Raw genomic sequence first — 18,450 nt, forward strand, 5'->3', positions numbered from 1 at the left:
AAAACCTAGAAGGAAATAGACCAAATATCAATCATAATTTCTCTCTTGATAAAGGATTATGGGTGATTTTAATTGCATTCTCTTAGCTTATCTATATTTTTAAATAAATAGTAAAATAGTAATAAATGCTATTACATTTTTTAACTTAAAATTTTTTTTAATTTTGGCAAAAAAGCACATTACCATCTTAACCAGTTCTAAGCATACAGTTCAGTAGCCTTAAATATATTCACATTGTTGTGTAAACGTTATTACTTTAGGAATGAGAAACGAAGGTGGGTTTTCTTCTTTAAAATGCCACGCTCACTGTATTAAAATTTAAAACAACACAACCATTCTAGGTGCTTTAAAAAGGCAATGTGACATCCACAGATGTTTTCCCCGCCTGCGGGTATCTCTGGATATCCATCTTCCTAAGGTAAAGAAACAGCTTGGGTGGACACTGCGCTCCCTGTTGACTCTTTTTGACAGAGACCCACATCCGGGACTGTGACAGCCAATTTAATCTTTCACAATAGGCAGGTGACAGGCAAAGGAAGAACTCTCCCCCCACCACCCTGCCCCCAGGGATGCTCCACTCTTACTGTAAAAGAAGCGCATATTCAGTCTCAGCCGCTGCAAGAACCTGCAGTCTCCCTGACAGATGCCTTCTGTTTTCCAGATAATTGCTTATCAGCCCTATGGGAAGTCCGTGGATTGGTGGGCATTCGGAGTCCTGCTGTATGAGATGTTGGCTGGGCAGGTAATTGAATTTTAAGTGATTTGTAAGGAAAGTCCTCCCCCTTCCCCATCCTCATGGTTTCTTTAGGAGAAAGTGTCAGCTTGATACCAGCTCATAGATCTGAACCTCTATGACTTCCATGACCTTGGGGTTATTACCCTAGTCTGTTCACCAGTTTTCCTTATCTTCTCCCTGGAATCCCTGAGTGTGGCCTCGCTGTGGACCCCAGGGAGCAGCGCATGTTGTTTTGGGGCAGTTGGGGGAGGTTCAGGCAGGACTCCTTCTCCCACCGTATCCTCTGTCCCACAGGCACCCTTTGAAGGGGAGGATGAAGATGAACTCTTCCAGTCTATCATGGAACACAACGTGGCTTATCCAAAGTCCATGTCCAAGGAAGCTGTGGCCATCTGCAAAGGGGTGAGTGAGCCCCTTAACAGCTTGCGGCCAGGACCGCCACCTACAGGGGTGCTGGTTGTGCCCTGCACAAGGATGCTTTGCCCAGGGTGGGGGAGGGGCAGTGGAGGCTGAACTCCACCCCTCACCCCACTTGCCAGCCTGTGAGCCTGGTACAGAGCTGCTACCGCCCAGAGGAAAGGGAGCTTTTTTTCTAATTTGCACAGAAGCACCGTGAAGGACTGCCTGCAATAGCATCTTGCTGCTGGCTGGGCTCCAGGCTCTAAGGCAGCACAGGGAAATGCTAATGAGATGAATGAGGTAGGAAGCACAGAGACTTTTGCCAAAGAGCTGGAACCCAGGGGCAGGTACACAAGAGCTCTGCGGCACGAATCCGTCAGCTTCACTCTGCGCTGGGGCCTACGTGTTTAGTTAATACTAGGAGCGTGTGACTTTTGTCCTAAGAAACTATCAAGCAGTATTGAGTTTAAGGAATTCTCTAGATAAGTTGACCCAAACTGAGTGTCCCCAAACCCGCACTCCCTCCCCAACCCACAAATGGCTGAAAAATTCGCACATTTGTACATTGTGATGTATGCAAATTGCACCTGTGAACAAAGCAGGACACATGTTTTGGGGTAAGGATTGCTTGTTATGCATCTTGTGTTCGGCCAGGATGTGCTCACAGTGACCTGGGTGAGTCCCTGGAGACCAGTGGTCCTCCCCGTTGGTGCCGTCAGGATGACCTGAAGTGCTTTTTCAGAAAGCACATACCTCAGCCTCACCCCAGAGAGTAAATCTGGGCATCTGTATTGTAAAAAAAAAAAGTCACTTGAAAACCACTGCCTTTAAGTATCTTAACCAAATGTGGTAACTTGTCAACTGATGGAAGTGTGAAAGCAACACTGAGAGACCCCCAGAGAACAGGGCCCAGGGATGCTGCCTTTATAAAGTTTTCCCTCCCACCAGTCAGCAGTACCAGTGCATTCTCAGCGTTAGAGCATGCCCACCTGTGTGTCTGGATAAACCAGGGCCGCCAGTCCTAGATTCTCGGAGTGTTTGCAGATTTCCCATTGCCCAACCCAGCCCTGCCCTTCCTCACCCATCAGACAGCATGCGAGCTGGCTTGGGTGAAGGAAAGTTGAAGGCTCAGGTGGTTTATAGCAGCTGGGCCAGCCCCTCGATCTAGAAGCACCTTGCCATGCTGCCTAAATTCCCACTCTCAGTGCATCACCTAAGCTTTGTGTGTCAGCTGCATAGGTTAGGATGCAAATATCCCTGGGGAGAACATATGTGAATTCGTCTCATTCCCTAACATCTTAAAATTTATAGGTTGAAAATAGTTTTTGAGGGTATGAGGCAGGGAGAGGGAAGATGAGGAACAGAGCATGGAGAGGTTCATTAGGAGCTTAAGCGAGGCCCTTTGGCAAAGAGAGGGCATAGAACAAGGCCAGGGCAAACCCCTGTAGACATTATACGGGGTTGGGGAGAGGGAGGAGGTCATACATGAGCTCTCAGTTTGTTTAATAATTGCCAACATTTAAAGATGAGGGGATTTCGCATCAACATTCAGCTGTCCAGTTTCTCTTGAAAAATCTGATCTCTCCATGCTGGTCCGTCATTCCTGTAAGGCATCAGTCAGCTGAATTGGAAGCCAGGGTCTCTTTAGATAGAATGTGCCCTCTCCTATCCTGATTTTTCTGGGCAAAAATCCCCATGTGAGTTCAAATCCCAGCATTATTAGCCCTATGACAACCGGGAAGTTGTTCAACTACATCTACAGATTGTCTACAGGACACACCTATGGGACTGCACATAGGGTTCTCTGGTGACTAGATGAGTTAATACAAGGAAATCACTTAGAAGAGAGTCTGGCACTCTGCTCTAAAACCCTTGGGTTATTACTCCCACTATTACTAATGCTGGCACTGCTATGTTACATGCTAGCCTCCTCTTGTTTTTTGAGCTTGCATCTCCCGAGACGGGGATTTTTAAAGTGGCAGATTTTGGAGCTCAAGACCATTTGCAAATTTCAACCCTTTCACTTCCTAGGTGCGTGGTCTTGAGCACGTTACTTTGCATCTGTGAGCTTCTGTTTATCTCCAAAAATGGAATATTAATCCTCATTAAACAGAGTTTTGGAGAGTGTTAAATGACGTAACAGAAGAGCTTAAGCGTTTTGCATGGTGTTGGCACAATAGTAGGTGCTCAATACATGCTCAAGACCTTCCCCTTCACAGCTCTGCCTGCTTAGACAGCTGGGGTTCTAAGTGGGTCATGGAGGAGAGGGTTTTCCAGGTCAGCTGCATTCAGCTTCAGCTCCAATTAGCAGTTTCCCTGGTAGAGCAGATTTCTATTAATTTCAGACCCATAACCTTCAGGATTAACGAGGGTGACTTTCTTACTATTGGGTTTGGGGAGCTTTCTGAGTTGTGTCGGCTGAGGCCCATGTGGGCTTTTTCTTCAAGGTTGATGCTCCAGAGAAGGGGTAATGCTCAAGTGAACAGCCAAATGCTTCCTCCTGAACCGTGGGCCCCAGGGGATCTGTCTGGGAGGTGATCAGAGATCGGAAGAGTGATTCAGTCCAGCTGTCTGCATGGCTGGCTTTGGGCACAGGAGTTCAGCGTGCAGGAGCTGAGCAGAGCCTCGCGTTAGTGCTGGGTGTTTTCTGCAGTGGTTTTCCTTCGCCTGGCATTCTCCTGCCTACATGGAAAGTGAGCTAGGTTTTTGAAAACAGTGCCATTCCAATTGAAAATGTCCTATTTTCCATCCCATTAAAGACCCTATTTTCCACCATAAAAAAAAAATTAGTATATGTTTGCTCAGATCACCATTCCCACTTTGTACAAACTTAAAGCAGACAGATGCCCCAATTGGCCACACATTAGGGTGAAAACAAGAAGAAACTGTAAGGTGGAGCTTCAAGACTCTGGGTCAGTCTGATCTGTTCGAAGCATAGTTCTGCTAGTTAGCTGTGTGATCTTGAGTAGGTGACTACTTTTCAGGACCTAGTTTTTTTATGTGGAAAATGAGGATAATAGTTTCTGAGGCCTGAAAGTGTTGTTGTGGAGATGAAAGAGTGATGTGTTACAGCTGAGAAGCCTTTGGCACAGAGCCTGGGCACACAGGGAGCACTCAGGACACGGAAGCCGTTATTGATAGGGTTACTGGTTGTGCTAACCAAGACCTCGTAACCCTTTCTTTCCTGCCATCCTAATCCTATACAAATGTCAAGGCTTGGCCCAATTTCCTTGCCCTCCATAAACTTTTCCTGACCAAGCCGGGCCACACATATCCCTGGGGAACCACATGTAATCTATTTCTCTAAAAACGCAAGGTTTAGAGGTCAGCAGAGGTGAGACCCAGTCCCAGCTCTGCCATCTGCTATCTCTGTGTCAGTTGCCTTGTCACTCAAATGGTAAAAAGTAATACACCCAACTCATTGGGTTATTGTGAGAATCAGGTAACACCAGGAATATAATATATGAATAAAGAAGTAGCTTAGAACATAAGTGCCCAGTTATTTTTCCCCTGGAAGGTAAAGCATACAGGGAAAGTATGTGCTTGTGTGTGTGTGTATGTGTGTGTGTGTGTGTAGGAGGGTAGCTTCTGATGACAAATTATCTGTAGCAAGAATCAGGCTGAGCTAAATGTCCAACAGAGTAGGTGTGAATTGCTGGATTCATCCCTCCCCCCATAATCCTGAAGCCCCGGGCAAAAATCTAAGGAGTCTACCGTCATGGGCTACTTGGTGTCAGGTCAGCTCTGGGAAGCTTCTTGGTCTTGTATGTTCCAGTCGTTTTGTTTCTTCTTTTGATGGCCTCTTGCCGATCTTTTTTTTTTTTTTTTTTTTTTTTTAATTAATCATCAACTCCTCCGTCTTTACTCTCTGTGCATTTGCTGAAGTCTTGAGATCAGAGATATTTTCATGCTGCTTTGGATTCATTTACAAGAGGAAGCCTGTCTGGTTTCATCTTAGAGCATCTATTCATCTTGTTATTTAGCACTGGCTCAGAGACCCAAAGATGGAGGGTTTTGATAATTAAGTAATTTAAATGGGACACCAAAGAAACCTCAGCGGAGTTTACTGTAATGTGTGATACAAGAGAAATGAGCTGGGCTAGGTTTTGACTATTTAATGAGCTTTTGGAAAGTAATTACTTGAAACTTGGGTCCATTTGACTAATATTTTTTCTTCTGACTTGTCATTTTCACAAGTGCTTTACTGAGAAATGCAAATATTATCTGAATGAACGTGCCCTTTGCTTTGGTCAAACTCCACGGTTTCCTCGTGGTGGCAGGAGGGGAATTTGAAGATATTGAAACTGTTCTCATTAAATGCATCAGTAACTGCATAAACCTCATTCGTAAATCAAAATGAATCAAGTGACATTTCTTTTTTTTTTTTTAAGTTTTTAATTATTTATTTATTTATTTTGGGCTGTGTTGGGTCTTCGTTTCTGTGCGAGGGCTTTCTCTAGCTGCGGCAAGCGGGGGCCACTCTTCATCGCGATGCACGGGCCTCTCACTATCGCAGCCTCTCTTGTTGCGGAGCACAGGCTCCAGACGTCCAGGCTCAGTAGTTGTGGCTCACGGGCCTAGTTGCTCCGCGGCATGTGGGATCTTCCCAGACCAGGGCTCAAACCCGTGTCCCCTGCATTGGCAGGCTGATTCTCAACCACTGCGCCTCCAAGGAAGCCCCAATCATGTGACATTTCTAACTTGAAGTTCAGGGCCACATTCAGGCTGAGGTTTGATTAACCATCAGGGATCTTGTTCTGGGACGGGGAACAACAGACACTGCTGTCGGGTCCTCCTATTAGACAGACCTGGCTAGGAAATTACTGCTTGGATGAAAAGCAAAAAATAAAGATTTTTTGGGACTCTTCCTCGCGCTGTCTCCCCTAATTCATAGGAGTGATCATTTCTGAGAGTCCCACGTTTCCTCTTCTGAAATTCATTAAATTCCATGTTTCTCTTTCTCTTGAAGCTGATGACGAAACACCCGGGCAAACGTCTGGGTTGTGGACCTGAAGGTGAACGTGACATCAAAGAGCACGCGTTTTTCCGGTATATTGACTGGGAGAAGCTTGAACGCAAAGAGGTTCAACCCCCGTATAAGCCGAAAGCCGTAAGTAAACCGTTCTCTCTGGTTGTGGGGTCCGCCTCATAACGCGCTCTTTCTCCCTCCGATGCGTGTGCCCCCGGTGTCCTCCGAGGGGTGGACCTCGATCTATGCGTGCTCACATTTATACTCAAAGGCAGTGGGTACAAACAAGGAGATTTCCATCCACACGGCCTCTATAACTGTGGGAAAGACCACGGACATCGAGTTTTTGTTTTTTCGATTCAATTCTTGTAACTGTCCGAGCTGGCAGCTTTTGGGGAATGGTTCTTGGGTGGGCAGAGTTCAGATCCATTTTTGGACAGTGATAAAGAATCTAATTTTGCCCTCGTTCTTTCCTTGGTTCGACTGTGTCATTTTCTCTTCATACTGACGTTGGAAAGGTCATGCTGTGTATCTCAACAGTATTTAAATTTAATTCTGAAATATACACTCCATCTGAGTCAGTAAAGAAGACAGAGTCACCAGCCAGCTCCCACCCAAGGCGAACCAGAATGAGTGACGTGCTGGTAGCCCTCCTGGAGGCTCTGGGCATAGAGATAGCTCTCAGAGAACTGTTATAATAGAATAGTAAAGGTCTCACATTTCCTGCAGTTGTGTGCACACGGTAGTGCTTCCATCCCCGAAGACTCGGCAGGGAGGAGGAGTTTGCACCTGAATTAATCGGGGTTCTACTGGGAGGATATTTCTTTGTTAGATTAAGTACAGTGGAGACCTGGTAACTTTATTATGGGTTGTAAAACTACCGACTGAGGCTGAAAAGTGACCATAAACATTGTCATCGAAACCTGAAATTGTGAGAGTCTCAGATATTAAGATGAAGAAAATGACAGTGATAATGGTGCTTGTTTTGATATCATTATTATTAATTTCTTGGCCACTTATCTGGCCATATTAAACACTTCACACATAGCATCTGATTAAATCCTCACGACAACCTATTATGCAGGTGCTTCCATGTAATGGAAGAGGAAATGGAAGCACAGAGGGGTTAAGTGCTCTGTCCAAGGTCACTCAGCCAGCGTGTGAGGAAGCGAGGATTCAGAGCGTCTGACTCCGTTAGAGGCATACCAGGATGCCCGGGGCAAAGGACACGTAGTTTAAGAAAGCCTCCCAGCTGCTTCTGTCATCTCACCAGTCCTGCACATCCCAAATGGTTAGAATCACAGCATCCCTGATGAATCCTGTTTCTCTCTGGACACTTCCTGGTGTTCAGATACAGGGTCCTTTTAGAGGCAGCCAGTTCCACACTGTGGTCCTTCTCATTGTTGCCAACATGTATACTGATATCAAATCAGCCTCCCCAGCGTTGCCATCACTGGGTCCTGCTCTATCAACCAGAGCCTCTTTCTCTGTAGCACATCCTTATAGTCCTGAATCCTGCGATTTCCAGGCTGAACACGCCCCTCCTCCACCTGCAAGCATGTCCCGTGTGACATCACCTCCGGGTGCCTCTTGTCCTCCAGGTAATCGACATCCACCTTAAAATACAGACACAGGATTGAGCACAATATTCCTAATAGTGTCTGACCCTCAGTGAATACAGTGGGTCCAACAAACCATCGCTTTTTTAATTTTTTTAAGGCTTTAATGTTGCAGGATCTTTTTTTTTTTTTTGAAGGTTCATGTTGGTGTTTTTCTTATTAATTTTTTAAAATTTATTTATTTTTGGCTGTGGTGGGTCTTCGTTTCTGTGCCAGGGCTTTCTCTAGGTGCGGCGAGCGGGGGCCACTCTTCATCGCGGTGCGCGGGCCTCTCACTATCGCGGCCTCTCTCGTTGCGGAGCACAGGCTCCAGACGCGCAGGCTCAGTAGTTGTGGCTCACGGGCCCAGTTGCTCCGCAGCATGTGGGATCTTCCCAGACCAGGGCTCGAACCCGTGTCCCCTGCATTAGCAGGCAGATTCTCAACCACTGCGCCACCAGGGAAGCCCCCATCTCTTGATTATTCTGCATCTGGACAACTTGGACGAGCCGTTTCCCCTCTCTGCTCTTCTGCTGCATCGTCTGTAGTACAGCAATGATAACAGGTTTCTCCATCAGAGGAGGCTTATAATGCATAAAGCACTCAGTACGTGCCCGGTACACAGTAGGCGCTCTGGGATGGTTGATGGGTTTTGTTAGCGGCTTGGCACATGTTGGTCATTGTGTTGGGTGCAGAGTCTCTGGGGGGCAGAACAGTGTTAGTCCTGCTGGCGCTAATCCCTGAGATAATGTCCATGTGTACACCTGCATGTCATAGGCAGTATCATCACTTCTGTTATATCAAAAAAGATCAAAAAGCAATCTGGAAGAGAAGAGTGGATTCTCCATTCAGGAAACTGGGAACTTGGAGGTGGCACACATAACCCATTTGGGTTTTGTGGGGCTCTTCATGAGGCCTCAAAATGTGGACCGATCTCTCTTCACTTGGCCAGAGGAAAGATGCACATGCCCCCATCCCCACCGGCACTGAGCCACTGACATTTGAGGTTCATTCTTTACGTGTAGAGCAGTGGTTTTGCAAAGTGTGGTCCCCAGACCAGCAGTATCACCTGGGAACTTTAGGAATGAAATTCTCAGGCCCTGCCCCAGACCTCCTGAATCAGAAACCCTGGGGGTGGGGCTCTCCGGGTGAATCTGATAAACACTCCAGGCTGGGAATCACTGCTGTGGAGTTCGTGGTCAAAAGCTCAGGCAGGGAAGCTAGACAGAGGCCAAAGGAATGTGGCAAGGAGAGAAATCTGTTTAAGAGGAAGACACTGGTTCTCACACAGTCTGAGTGAGGGGTGGTACCTTCCAGGAACAGGTGGCTACAGAGGCCAGGCAGGTAATGTCAGTGAGGGAGGTGGGAGTGGTGAGGAGAGGGGCAGACAGGGGAGCTGGTGGCCCTCAAGGGCTCTGCGGGTGTTCGTCTCCAGCGGACCAGTTGGAGGATCCTGTGGCTCATTACTAATTATTGTATTCTTTTTATATTATCCATGATAATAACAGCTACCGTCTCCTGAGAACCTTCTGTGAGCCGGGCACGGGGCGAGCCAGGTTGGTCGTGTAGGGACGCAGGCTGTGCGTTGCTCCATCCTCATTGGGATTTTCATATGAAATCTCACTACTTTTATAAATATGTCAGCAACAAAGTTTTAAAAATGAAACACAAATCAGGTCAAATAAAACACACCCATGAACCCTACGTGGCTGTCAGTTTATAACCTCTCGGATAGTGATCACTCAAAGTCAGGTTGAAGTTTAGCCAGTTAGGACTGGTTACTGACAACCAGAGCCCATTTTGACTGGTTAAATACTTTGAATATTTAACCTGGCTCAGAGAAGGTGCTCAGGAAAAATTAGCTGTTCTTATCATTGATGATACAAAAAGATTACGATAGTTAGTGATGATCAACAGGATCCTTCAACTGTTCTATACTGGATATGGTTTCCAGCCAGGCAATGTCTTGAACTGCCTCATGCGGGTTTAACAATGACTTTCAAAGTACAGTGACTGGACTGGGCTATAGACTTCAAGATGTTCTACAACCAGCTCTTAGGGGAAGAGGCACTGCCTTTGATTTTCTTCGGGTGAATTAGAAATAAACATAATAATGAATACACCACCCACTCATCTGATTCAATCTGGGCATATGCCTTTCACACAACAGTTGCCAGCCTTAGAGCCCCTCCCCCCCGCCAAGGATTTCACATTTCCCCTTCCCCACACCTTCTGAAAGGCCCGCAGTGAGTGTGTGCAGAGTTCCATGTGCCTCGCAGGATATTAAAAGGCATGCATGTATCTGTCAGTGTTCCTGATTCATGCATGCTATTAAATAGAGTGCAGCAAGAGAAAGAAAAAACATGGGGCAATAACAGAGGATTATATTCAAACATCAGTGAAGGGTGCTATTATTGGACGTTCATGAAAATAATTTTAAATAGATTTTTAAAGTCGTCCTCTTTTATTGTGGCAAGAGCTCTTCGCAGAGTAGCATTGGAAACTACTGAAACACATTAGCCTGGTGTATTGTTTCGGGTACAAGAGTAATTTTTTTAACATGCATCTGATCGTGTCACTCTCTTGCTTAAAACCCCCCTGATGGCTCTCTGCCAGCCCCAGGATAGTGTCTATTGTTCCTTAGCATATATGGCTAAGGACCTCCCCAGGTCCAGTCTCTGCTGCCTCCCCAGACTCCTTACTACAAGAACTGGCATTTCTGAGTGTCGTTCAGTTCCTCAAACATGCAGTGCCTTCCCTTCCCTTCCTGGCTTTCCCCATGTGGAGCCAGCCGCCTGGAAACCCCAAAGCCTTCCCGTGCTCCCTCCATCCCCCATCCTCCTGGTGCCTCCCTCCTTCCTCCTCATCAAATCGGTAGACCGTCACCCACGCAGGGAGCCTCTTGTCGATTCCTGAGTAGGGATCATCTGCTAGTGTCCCATCAACAAACTCATCACACTTTGTCGTAATGACTTGTTCAGTGTAAGGTCTGTCTTTTGGACGAGACTAAAAGATTGCGACTGTCTTTTTCAGGGTTGGATCCCAGTGCTTAGCATAAGGTTGAGCACATAACATGTGCTTAATCATTTTTACTGAATAAATGAGTGATTAAATGAAAGGCTGTCAAATAGGCTGCTGCAATCACTGGGCTGAGGAACATACTGGATTCTTTAGGGATATATATTAGAGCACAGGGTGTTTTTCTCATGTACAGCAGTGTGTCTCAAATAAATTGGTTGTTGTGTAAGCTACCCTTTTTGTAAAGGGCTATAATTTGGGTGCTGACTTGTATCTGTCATGGCATCGTTTGGTTGTGTGATGAAGGATCTGATGATGCAATGCATGAATTGTTGGACTTTGGATGCAGGGGGCTGTGACTTCCGCAGTCTGTCGTTGCCCAGCCAATGCTACAGGTGCCATGATGCAGCCTAGCGGAGCTTCTTAAGCTTTAATGTGCATACAGAGTCTCTTAGGCGTCTGATTAAACTGTGGATTCTGATCCAACCAGTCTGTGGTAGGGCCTGAGATGCTGCATTTCTACCATGATCCCAGGTGAGAGGATGCTGCTGGACCACGGTGTAGCAGGGGCTACACCATGGTTCTGTGGGGTCCCACCAGCCAGTGAGTTGACTGGTGGATCCTGCTGTAGTCAGTGTGCCGTGTGGCACGGTGAGGGCTGTGCTGAAGGGGTCTATATGTGTTAGTACAGAACGTGCTTGGAATGTGGCTTGGGACGCGTGGCAGGGTGCTGTAGGTCAGTGTGCGGCGGATGGGAGGTGCTGGTTTGTGGTGGAGGGGCGGAGTATGTGGCTGGGCGTGTGGTGGGTTGAGAAGCAGCACGTTCTGGTTCTGTCCTCTAGTGGGGACGTTATGGGTCATCCATTCAGCAGGTGTTTATTGATGTTAGGTGCTGTTCTAGGCCCTGGAGACACAGCAATAAAAATAAAAGTCTCTGTATACTCTAGAGGGAGTGGGCAAATAATGAACATAGAAATCCGTGACTATGTCAGAAGTTGCTAAGCATTATGGAAGGATGGGGATTGGGAGAGCAGGGTCACAGAGACGTCAGTTTTAAATAGGGTCATTGGAAAACCTCACTGAGAAAGTGACATTTCAGCAAAGATGGGAAGAAGGTGGGGGAGGGAGGGAGCCATGTGTATATCTGGGGGAGAGAGTGGTTTTGGTGGTAGTAACAGGTGCAAAGGTCCTGGGGCAGGAGCTGGCCTGGCACGTTCAGGGAAGAGCAGAGAGTCCAGGTGGCTGAGCTGAGCCGGCAAGGGAGAGAGTAAAAGGAGATGAGATCAGAGAGGCCGCGGGAGGGGCGGAGGGTACAGGCCACTGAGGATCTGCGGCTTTTACTCCAGCTAAGATGGGCAGAGCAGTATCTTGATCTGACTGTTATGGGGGGGGAGGGGTGAAATCAGGAGATGGGTTATGAGACTCTCGCGCTAATCCAGGTGGGAGGTGCTGTCTGGTGATCAGCTTGGAATGTGGCTGTGCTGTCGTGGAGGGTGTGTTGAGGCCGCACCGCGGGTGAGCATGTCTTATGGGAGAATTTGTGGTATGTGGTGCTATAATGTCACAGTGCACGGTAGGCTAGCATAAGGTGTTTAAATCAAAACGCCTGATTGAGATTTCGATGGCGTTCGTATATCATTATGAATTGCCTCGGTGACGTCCAGTGGTGTCCATGACACCTAACGCAGGGCTCGCCCTGAAAATGAGGTAGGGACACAGACCTTGGGCTCAAGGCTCCAGTTGCCCCATGGAGGCAGCCCTTGGATCAACTCACCCAACGGGCAGCATAGATGCAGCAAATTGAAGAGTGAGAGAAAAGTAACAAGGCAACAAGGATGCCCTGTTTCATTACAGTCCACGGAGCCTGCAGTGCTAGGGTGTGTGTACAGAAGCCTGCCCACTAGTAAGCGTGGCTCTATTCTTGTCCTAAGACATGATCATCTGATCGTCATTTCACTCTGGGCAGGGGTTGAGTACAGTTGGACGGGACATTGTCATTAGGAAACATCTCTTTCCCTACATCCTTTCATCGAGGGCGGCCATCTGACACTGTCTAGACATAATGAGCGGGCTCACCCCTCCTTCCTTCCCTTCCAGCCTTGGTGTCAGGCTCACAGACTCCAGCCCCAACCATATGATAGGCTGATGCCAATCATTTCTGCTCTGGTTACCTATTCTCTGTTCTCATCACTTTACGTAAAGCCCCATAGAATTCTGAGGCATCTGCACATCTGGAAAGTCTTGGAATCTTGCAAACTAAAAAAACAGAGCCCCTTCTCCCCATTCTACTTTATTCAGCCTTTCATTTAATATCCTTTCCAAAATACTGCGTAGGTTACTGGATCACATACCATTACTCGCATCCTCTGGGTGTCTAAATGCCGAACTGCTCACAGGACTTGGTTTCTTGGTAATTCTGTCATCTGAAAACATTGTTTATGTAGCTGAGGTCAAAAGCTTCAAGTACTGCTTTAATGAGCTGCAATTCTGTTCATATGACAATTCTCCTCCAAACCCAATTGCCCTTTACACTGTATGAGTAAGTGTCTCTGTGTGTGTGTCTGAACGTGTGTTTGATGTGCTGACATTTCTGAATTGAAGCCACAAAGCATAACCTTTGTATGTTTGCTATTAAAACTCAAAATTCAAGGCTTAAGAAAGGGAGCTAACTTTTACTTAACATGATTTATTTAAGAATAGAATCTAGCTCCCCCAAAGTACCAAATGCTCAGAGGATAATATTTTTTTGAATATTGGGATTTAAAATACTTCTCATAAAACCTGTACTGTTCAAATACATGGAAAAAATATTGAGCTCTTGTCTGTGCCAGGCACTGTTTTAAGTGCCTTCCAGGCATTACCTCATTTAATTCTCACAACCCTATGAGGTAAGTGTCATTGTCACGGTGTTGCAGATGAGGGCATGAAACTTGGAAAGGTTAGGACATCTGCTCAAGGTCCAGCAGCTTGGAGGTGGCCAAGCCAGGACTTGAACCATGGATTTCACCTGCTCAGTATCTTGGAAAGATTTTTAGAAGCACCTGGAGCCCCTTTTAATAAGGTTTGTGATAGCACTGATGGGAGAGAACCATGATAACAGCATCTAATGGTGTCTGTTACATGATAGAAAAAGACTAAGTATTCTTACAGTTCAAATGAATTAAAATTTATTTTAAAATATTGCAACAAACATGTAGCGTATTCACACCTTTTACAATTCACTGGCAGGATTTTTAAAAGATGCAAATCTCACTTGTTCCTTAAGGCTTTGATTTCGAGGCTGGCAAAGACAGCAGACACTGAATAACCCCTGGAAGCAGGGCATGGCAGCATCTGAAATGAGGCACTCAAGGCAGGCTCGTTAAGAAGTAGACGTTTTCCCACCCAGTTCTGTTTGTTCTCGTGGTTATCCAGAGTGTGGAGTTTGCAGAGATCATAATCAAAATATTAGGCTACATCCATACACTAACAAATAGCCAAGGGTTGTTTAGGACATGTAGCCTGGAGTTTGTGTATCTGTTTATCTCCCTTTCCATCCATCCATGGAGAACCTACTTAAACTGTGGATTCAGCCAGGCTCCCTTTGAAAGATGGTTTAAATTGACAGGTTCCTGGGCCAAGTGAGGTTCCTAAATCATTTGCCAGGTGCGTGACTTTGAGCTGTCCCTTGGCAGAGGGGCCAATGGTTTGATTGAAATGGTAGGCGGGAAGGTCACATGCTGAGAGAGAGCATGAAACTGTTAGGATATGTCTGGCCGTAACCACTGAAATGTGACAGAGGTCAAGAATTGAAAGATACCTTAGAAGTGGAATTCAACCCCTCCATTCTATAGATGAGGAAGCAGAGGCCCAGAGATTTCCCCAAGTGACTTGCACAGGGAATATGACAGAACCAGGACAAGAAAACTCGCCCTCCATTTAATGCATGAAGGACTTTATTAATAACACTATTTACAACAGTAACAATAAAATGGGTCAGGCATGTTCTATGAAATTATTCAATTTTACTAGAAAGCAGAGCACTCTATCTAATTTATTGATCTCATGTCATCTGCACAACAATCCCAGGAAATAGATGGTATTATTAGCTCCCCCGTACAGGTAAGGAAACAGGCTCAGAGAGGTTAAGTAACTTGCCCGTGGTCACACAGCCAATTTAATTTGAAGTCCTATTTCTTTCCCGTCGAAGCCCATACTCTTGCCTCCATGATGTTTCTTCTCTCATCTCCCAAACTCAGCTGCACAGATGTGGGATTTGAACTGCTCTTGGTCCAGTCCCATGTTTAAGTACTTTCCTGGGGGATGGGCTCCGTTGAATGAATGTCCAGAGAAATCTAGCTCCTTAGATTCTGACGTCAACCCTGCCCAGGTTGTAATTCTTATCACAGTGCCCCAGAAAGCTGTTGACCAAAGGTTGGGAGAACTTCAGGAGATGAACACATGGATCCGGGGAGACTGGGTCAAGCAGCAGGAATGTGGACAGAGAGTCAACAGAGCCAGGATTCAAACACCAGCCTTGGGACTTCCCTGGCGGTCCAGTGGTTAGGACTCAGCACTTTCACTGCTGTGGCTCGGGTTTAATCCCTGGTCAGGGAACTAAGATCCCACAAACCATGCGGCATGGCCAAAGAACAAAACAAAACAAAAAAACCACCAGCCTTGCTATTCAGCAGCTGAGTAAAGATGAGCGTCCGCAATCGCAGGCTCTCCAATCTCAGCGGGGCTCTTAAGCCTGCCCCGTCAATCCCTCTCTGAGTCCCCTGGGCAAGTCCCCAAAGCTTCTGTTTTCTGAAGGTGCCCCTACTAAAGTTCCAGTCCCCTTGGTCTCAACTGATAGCCCCACCTCCTAAGTCGGGGGGAAATTGAGGCCCATGGGTGCCCATGGGTGGGTGGCTTTCCTGCTCCTGTATAGTCATCTTGACCTCTTTGACCTCTTTCCCTCTGTGTGTCAGCAAACAAGTGCCTCCCCCCGCCCCCCGTGAAGACTTTCCCCTTCTGCTCTGAACCCCCCCCCCTTCTCCCATGTCCTTTGCACGTCTGCTCTGGCCAGTCTGTGCCTACAGCTTCTCTCTATATTAATCAAAGCTCCTATGGTTGCAAATAGGAACCCAGTTCAAACTGACGTAGTGACTAAATTTTTTTCAAGTATTTAGCTGTGGCTGGATCCAGGGTCTCAACAATATCAAAAGCCGTCCACTTCTCTGTCTCCCTGGGATTGCTTTCCTGTCTGTCGATTTCATTCTTCATTCCCTGAAGGCCTTCTGGGGCACATAGCTACTCCAGACTTACTACGTCCCATTATTTTCTCAATTTCTGCCGGAAAAAAAAGAGCTTCCTTTCCCTAAACTTCCTAGCAGCCTGGAACTCAATCTTGTCGGAAGATATCGGGTCATATGGTCATCTCTAAAGCAATCACTGGGCCTGGGGGGGTGGGGGGGATGGAATGTTCTGATCGGCCAGGCCTGGGTCTGCCCCTGTCTAAAGCGGACATCTTGCAGAGGGGAAGGAGTGGGTCCTCCAAGAAAAATAAAGCCACTGCGCCTGCAAGCCCAGCAGATATCCACTCTGATTCAATTCTGATTCATTCTCCTCGACACAGAAACACGCTAAGTCTCTCGTCTTAAAAATCCCTTGCCTCAAACCTGGATCCCTCCATCCTACCACTAGGGCTACTGCCCTATCTTCTCATACAGACAAACTTTGGAAGGCGTTCTTGCTCTCTCCACTTCATTACCTTCCATTCTTTCTACAGTTCAGTGCAATCTGGCTTCTGCCGCCACCATTCTATTGAAATTTCTCTCCTTGAGTCAGCAATGACCTCAAAATTGTCTCCTCTCGTGGTGGACTTATCTTTCTTGACCTCATCAAATTGGGCACTTTGATCTTCCTTCCTTAAGAAAAAATCTGAAAAAGTAAAAACACCCAGCAGCATCAAAAGCTATGCAGTGAAATTAAGTACCTCCCCATAGACCCCTAACTAGGCTCCTTGGCTGTCCTTCCCAGAGCCACCCACTGCGACCGGCTTCCTTGGGTGACCTTCTGGAGACGCCGTGTGCAAGCACAGAAGTACTCCGCATCACACACAAGGATGTTAGTGCTCGTGTTCAATTCCCATGCCTGGCTCTACTCCTCCCTTCCATCTTGGAGGTTGTTTTTTATTTTATTTTTTACTTTTAGATTGGAGTATAGTTGATTAACAATGCTGTGTTAGTTTCAGGTGTACAGCAAAGTGATTCATTTATACATATACACGTATCTATTCTTTTTCAAATTCTTCTCCCACTTAGGTTGTTACCTAACATTGAGCAGAGTTCCCTGTGCTCTACAGTAGGTCCTCGTTAGTTATCCATTTTAAATGTAGCGGTGTGTACATGTCTATCCCAAACTCCCTGACTATCCCCGCCCCCCACCCCGCTGGTAACCGTAAGTTCCTTCTCCAAGTCTGTGAGTCTGTTTCTGTTTTGTAAATAAGCTCATTTGTACCATTGTTTTTAGATTCCACGTAAGTGATAGCATTGTTTTTTATCAGCACGTCTAAATCTACTTCATTCTTTCAGTAGCTTCCTAGTTTCCTATATGTGCGAGTATACCTGTAGGATAAGCTCAGAGTCTCTCCCTCCTTTTCAGGCCCCTCTTCTCCCTTGTTTTTATGGCACTGAGCTGACTGATTTTCCTCCTGTCTCTATAACCACTCCCGGCAGAGATACTGCATGAAGACTTCTGATGACAATTGAACTTGGAGGATCAAGACACGCCTGTGACCCGGAGAGGGAAAGAACAAAAGTGTATTTTTTGTTTATTTACAAGTGCAGTTTCTTAAAAGCAATCACAAAATGCCCTCCAATTAGGGTATGAAAAACAGCAACTCAGAGGTGGTGTGTGAAACTGCTCGAAATGTCTTTCCAAGGGAGTGAGGCTTGGACGGGAGAGGGGAGGTGTCCCTTTTGTGCCTGGGCCCACGTTTTCCTCACTTCCTCTAACCAGGAGCCCTAGGGCCTGGCTTCACCTTGTGGCTTCCCACATATCCTGCCAGCCTTGGTGGGAAAGATTTCGTGTTTTAAGTGCCTATAACTTGTTAATGATAATATGCTCGTGATCTCAGAGAGACAGCACTGAGCAGTCTTGAAGAGAGATCTCTGTTCCCTGCCCAGGAATCAGACCTGGGTAGCCTGGGTGAAAACGAGAAATCCTAGCCGCTAGTCCGCCAGGGGCTAGAGGCTAGAAGCAAAGTTGCCCTAGCTCTTGCCCTGTTTGAAAAATGAATTTCTCAAAGAGGCAAACACTGTAAGAACACGTACAAAGTTTATTATCAGAGACACAGCATAACACGTGGGAGAGCACACAGAAAAACAGCTTGTTTAGTTAAGACAGAAGCAAGGCAGAAATACACACCCTGAGAGAAAGGGTGTGGGTGTCCTCCCTAATGAGGAGAAGTACGGTGAAGAGGTGGTTAAATCATTTATATAGGGCAGTTCTTCCGGGTCTTTGCTTACCTTTGGCCAATTATCTCACTTGTTTTCCACACCTGACCTGTCCTAGGGCCCTCCCCAATATGTGTGCACATGTTTTTTGCCAAGATGGATTCCAGCGCAGAGGCCTGTGGGAGGTTTGACAGCACCTATTACGGGGTGGCATCCTCTCCTTTTTTGACCCCCGAGAAGCCTTCCTGTGTATGTGCAGTTGGGCAGCTGGGGAGGTGATAGATGTGGTTGTCTTATCTCTTTACTCTG

The 18,450-nt window shown here is 46.6% G+C and overlaps 1 protein-coding gene across 2 annotated transcripts in view; it reads left to right on the plus strand.

The window, feature by feature from the left end:
• Window positions 1–18,450, plus strand: part of PRKCB (protein kinase C beta) — a 312,542-nt gene that overhangs the window by 279,994 nt on the left and 14,098 nt on the right. For both annotated transcript variants that reach the window (XM_059896365.1, XM_059896364.1), the window contains exons 14-16: window positions 662–742; window positions 1,031–1,138; window positions 6,105–6,245. In XM_059896365.1, the coding sequence (XP_059752348.1) occupies window positions 662–742; window positions 1,031–1,138; window positions 6,105–6,245 (330 nt within the window). The remainder of the gene's footprint in view (window positions 1–661; window positions 743–1,030; window positions 1,139–6,104; window positions 6,246–18,450) is intronic.

Source organism: Balaenoptera ricei, chromosome 15 (assembly GCF_028023285.1).
Source record: "Balaenoptera ricei isolate mBalRic1 chromosome 15, mBalRic1.hap2, whole genome shotgun sequence".
Classification (NCBI taxonomy): Eukaryota; Metazoa; Chordata; class Mammalia; order Artiodactyla; family Balaenopteridae; genus Balaenoptera; species Balaenoptera ricei.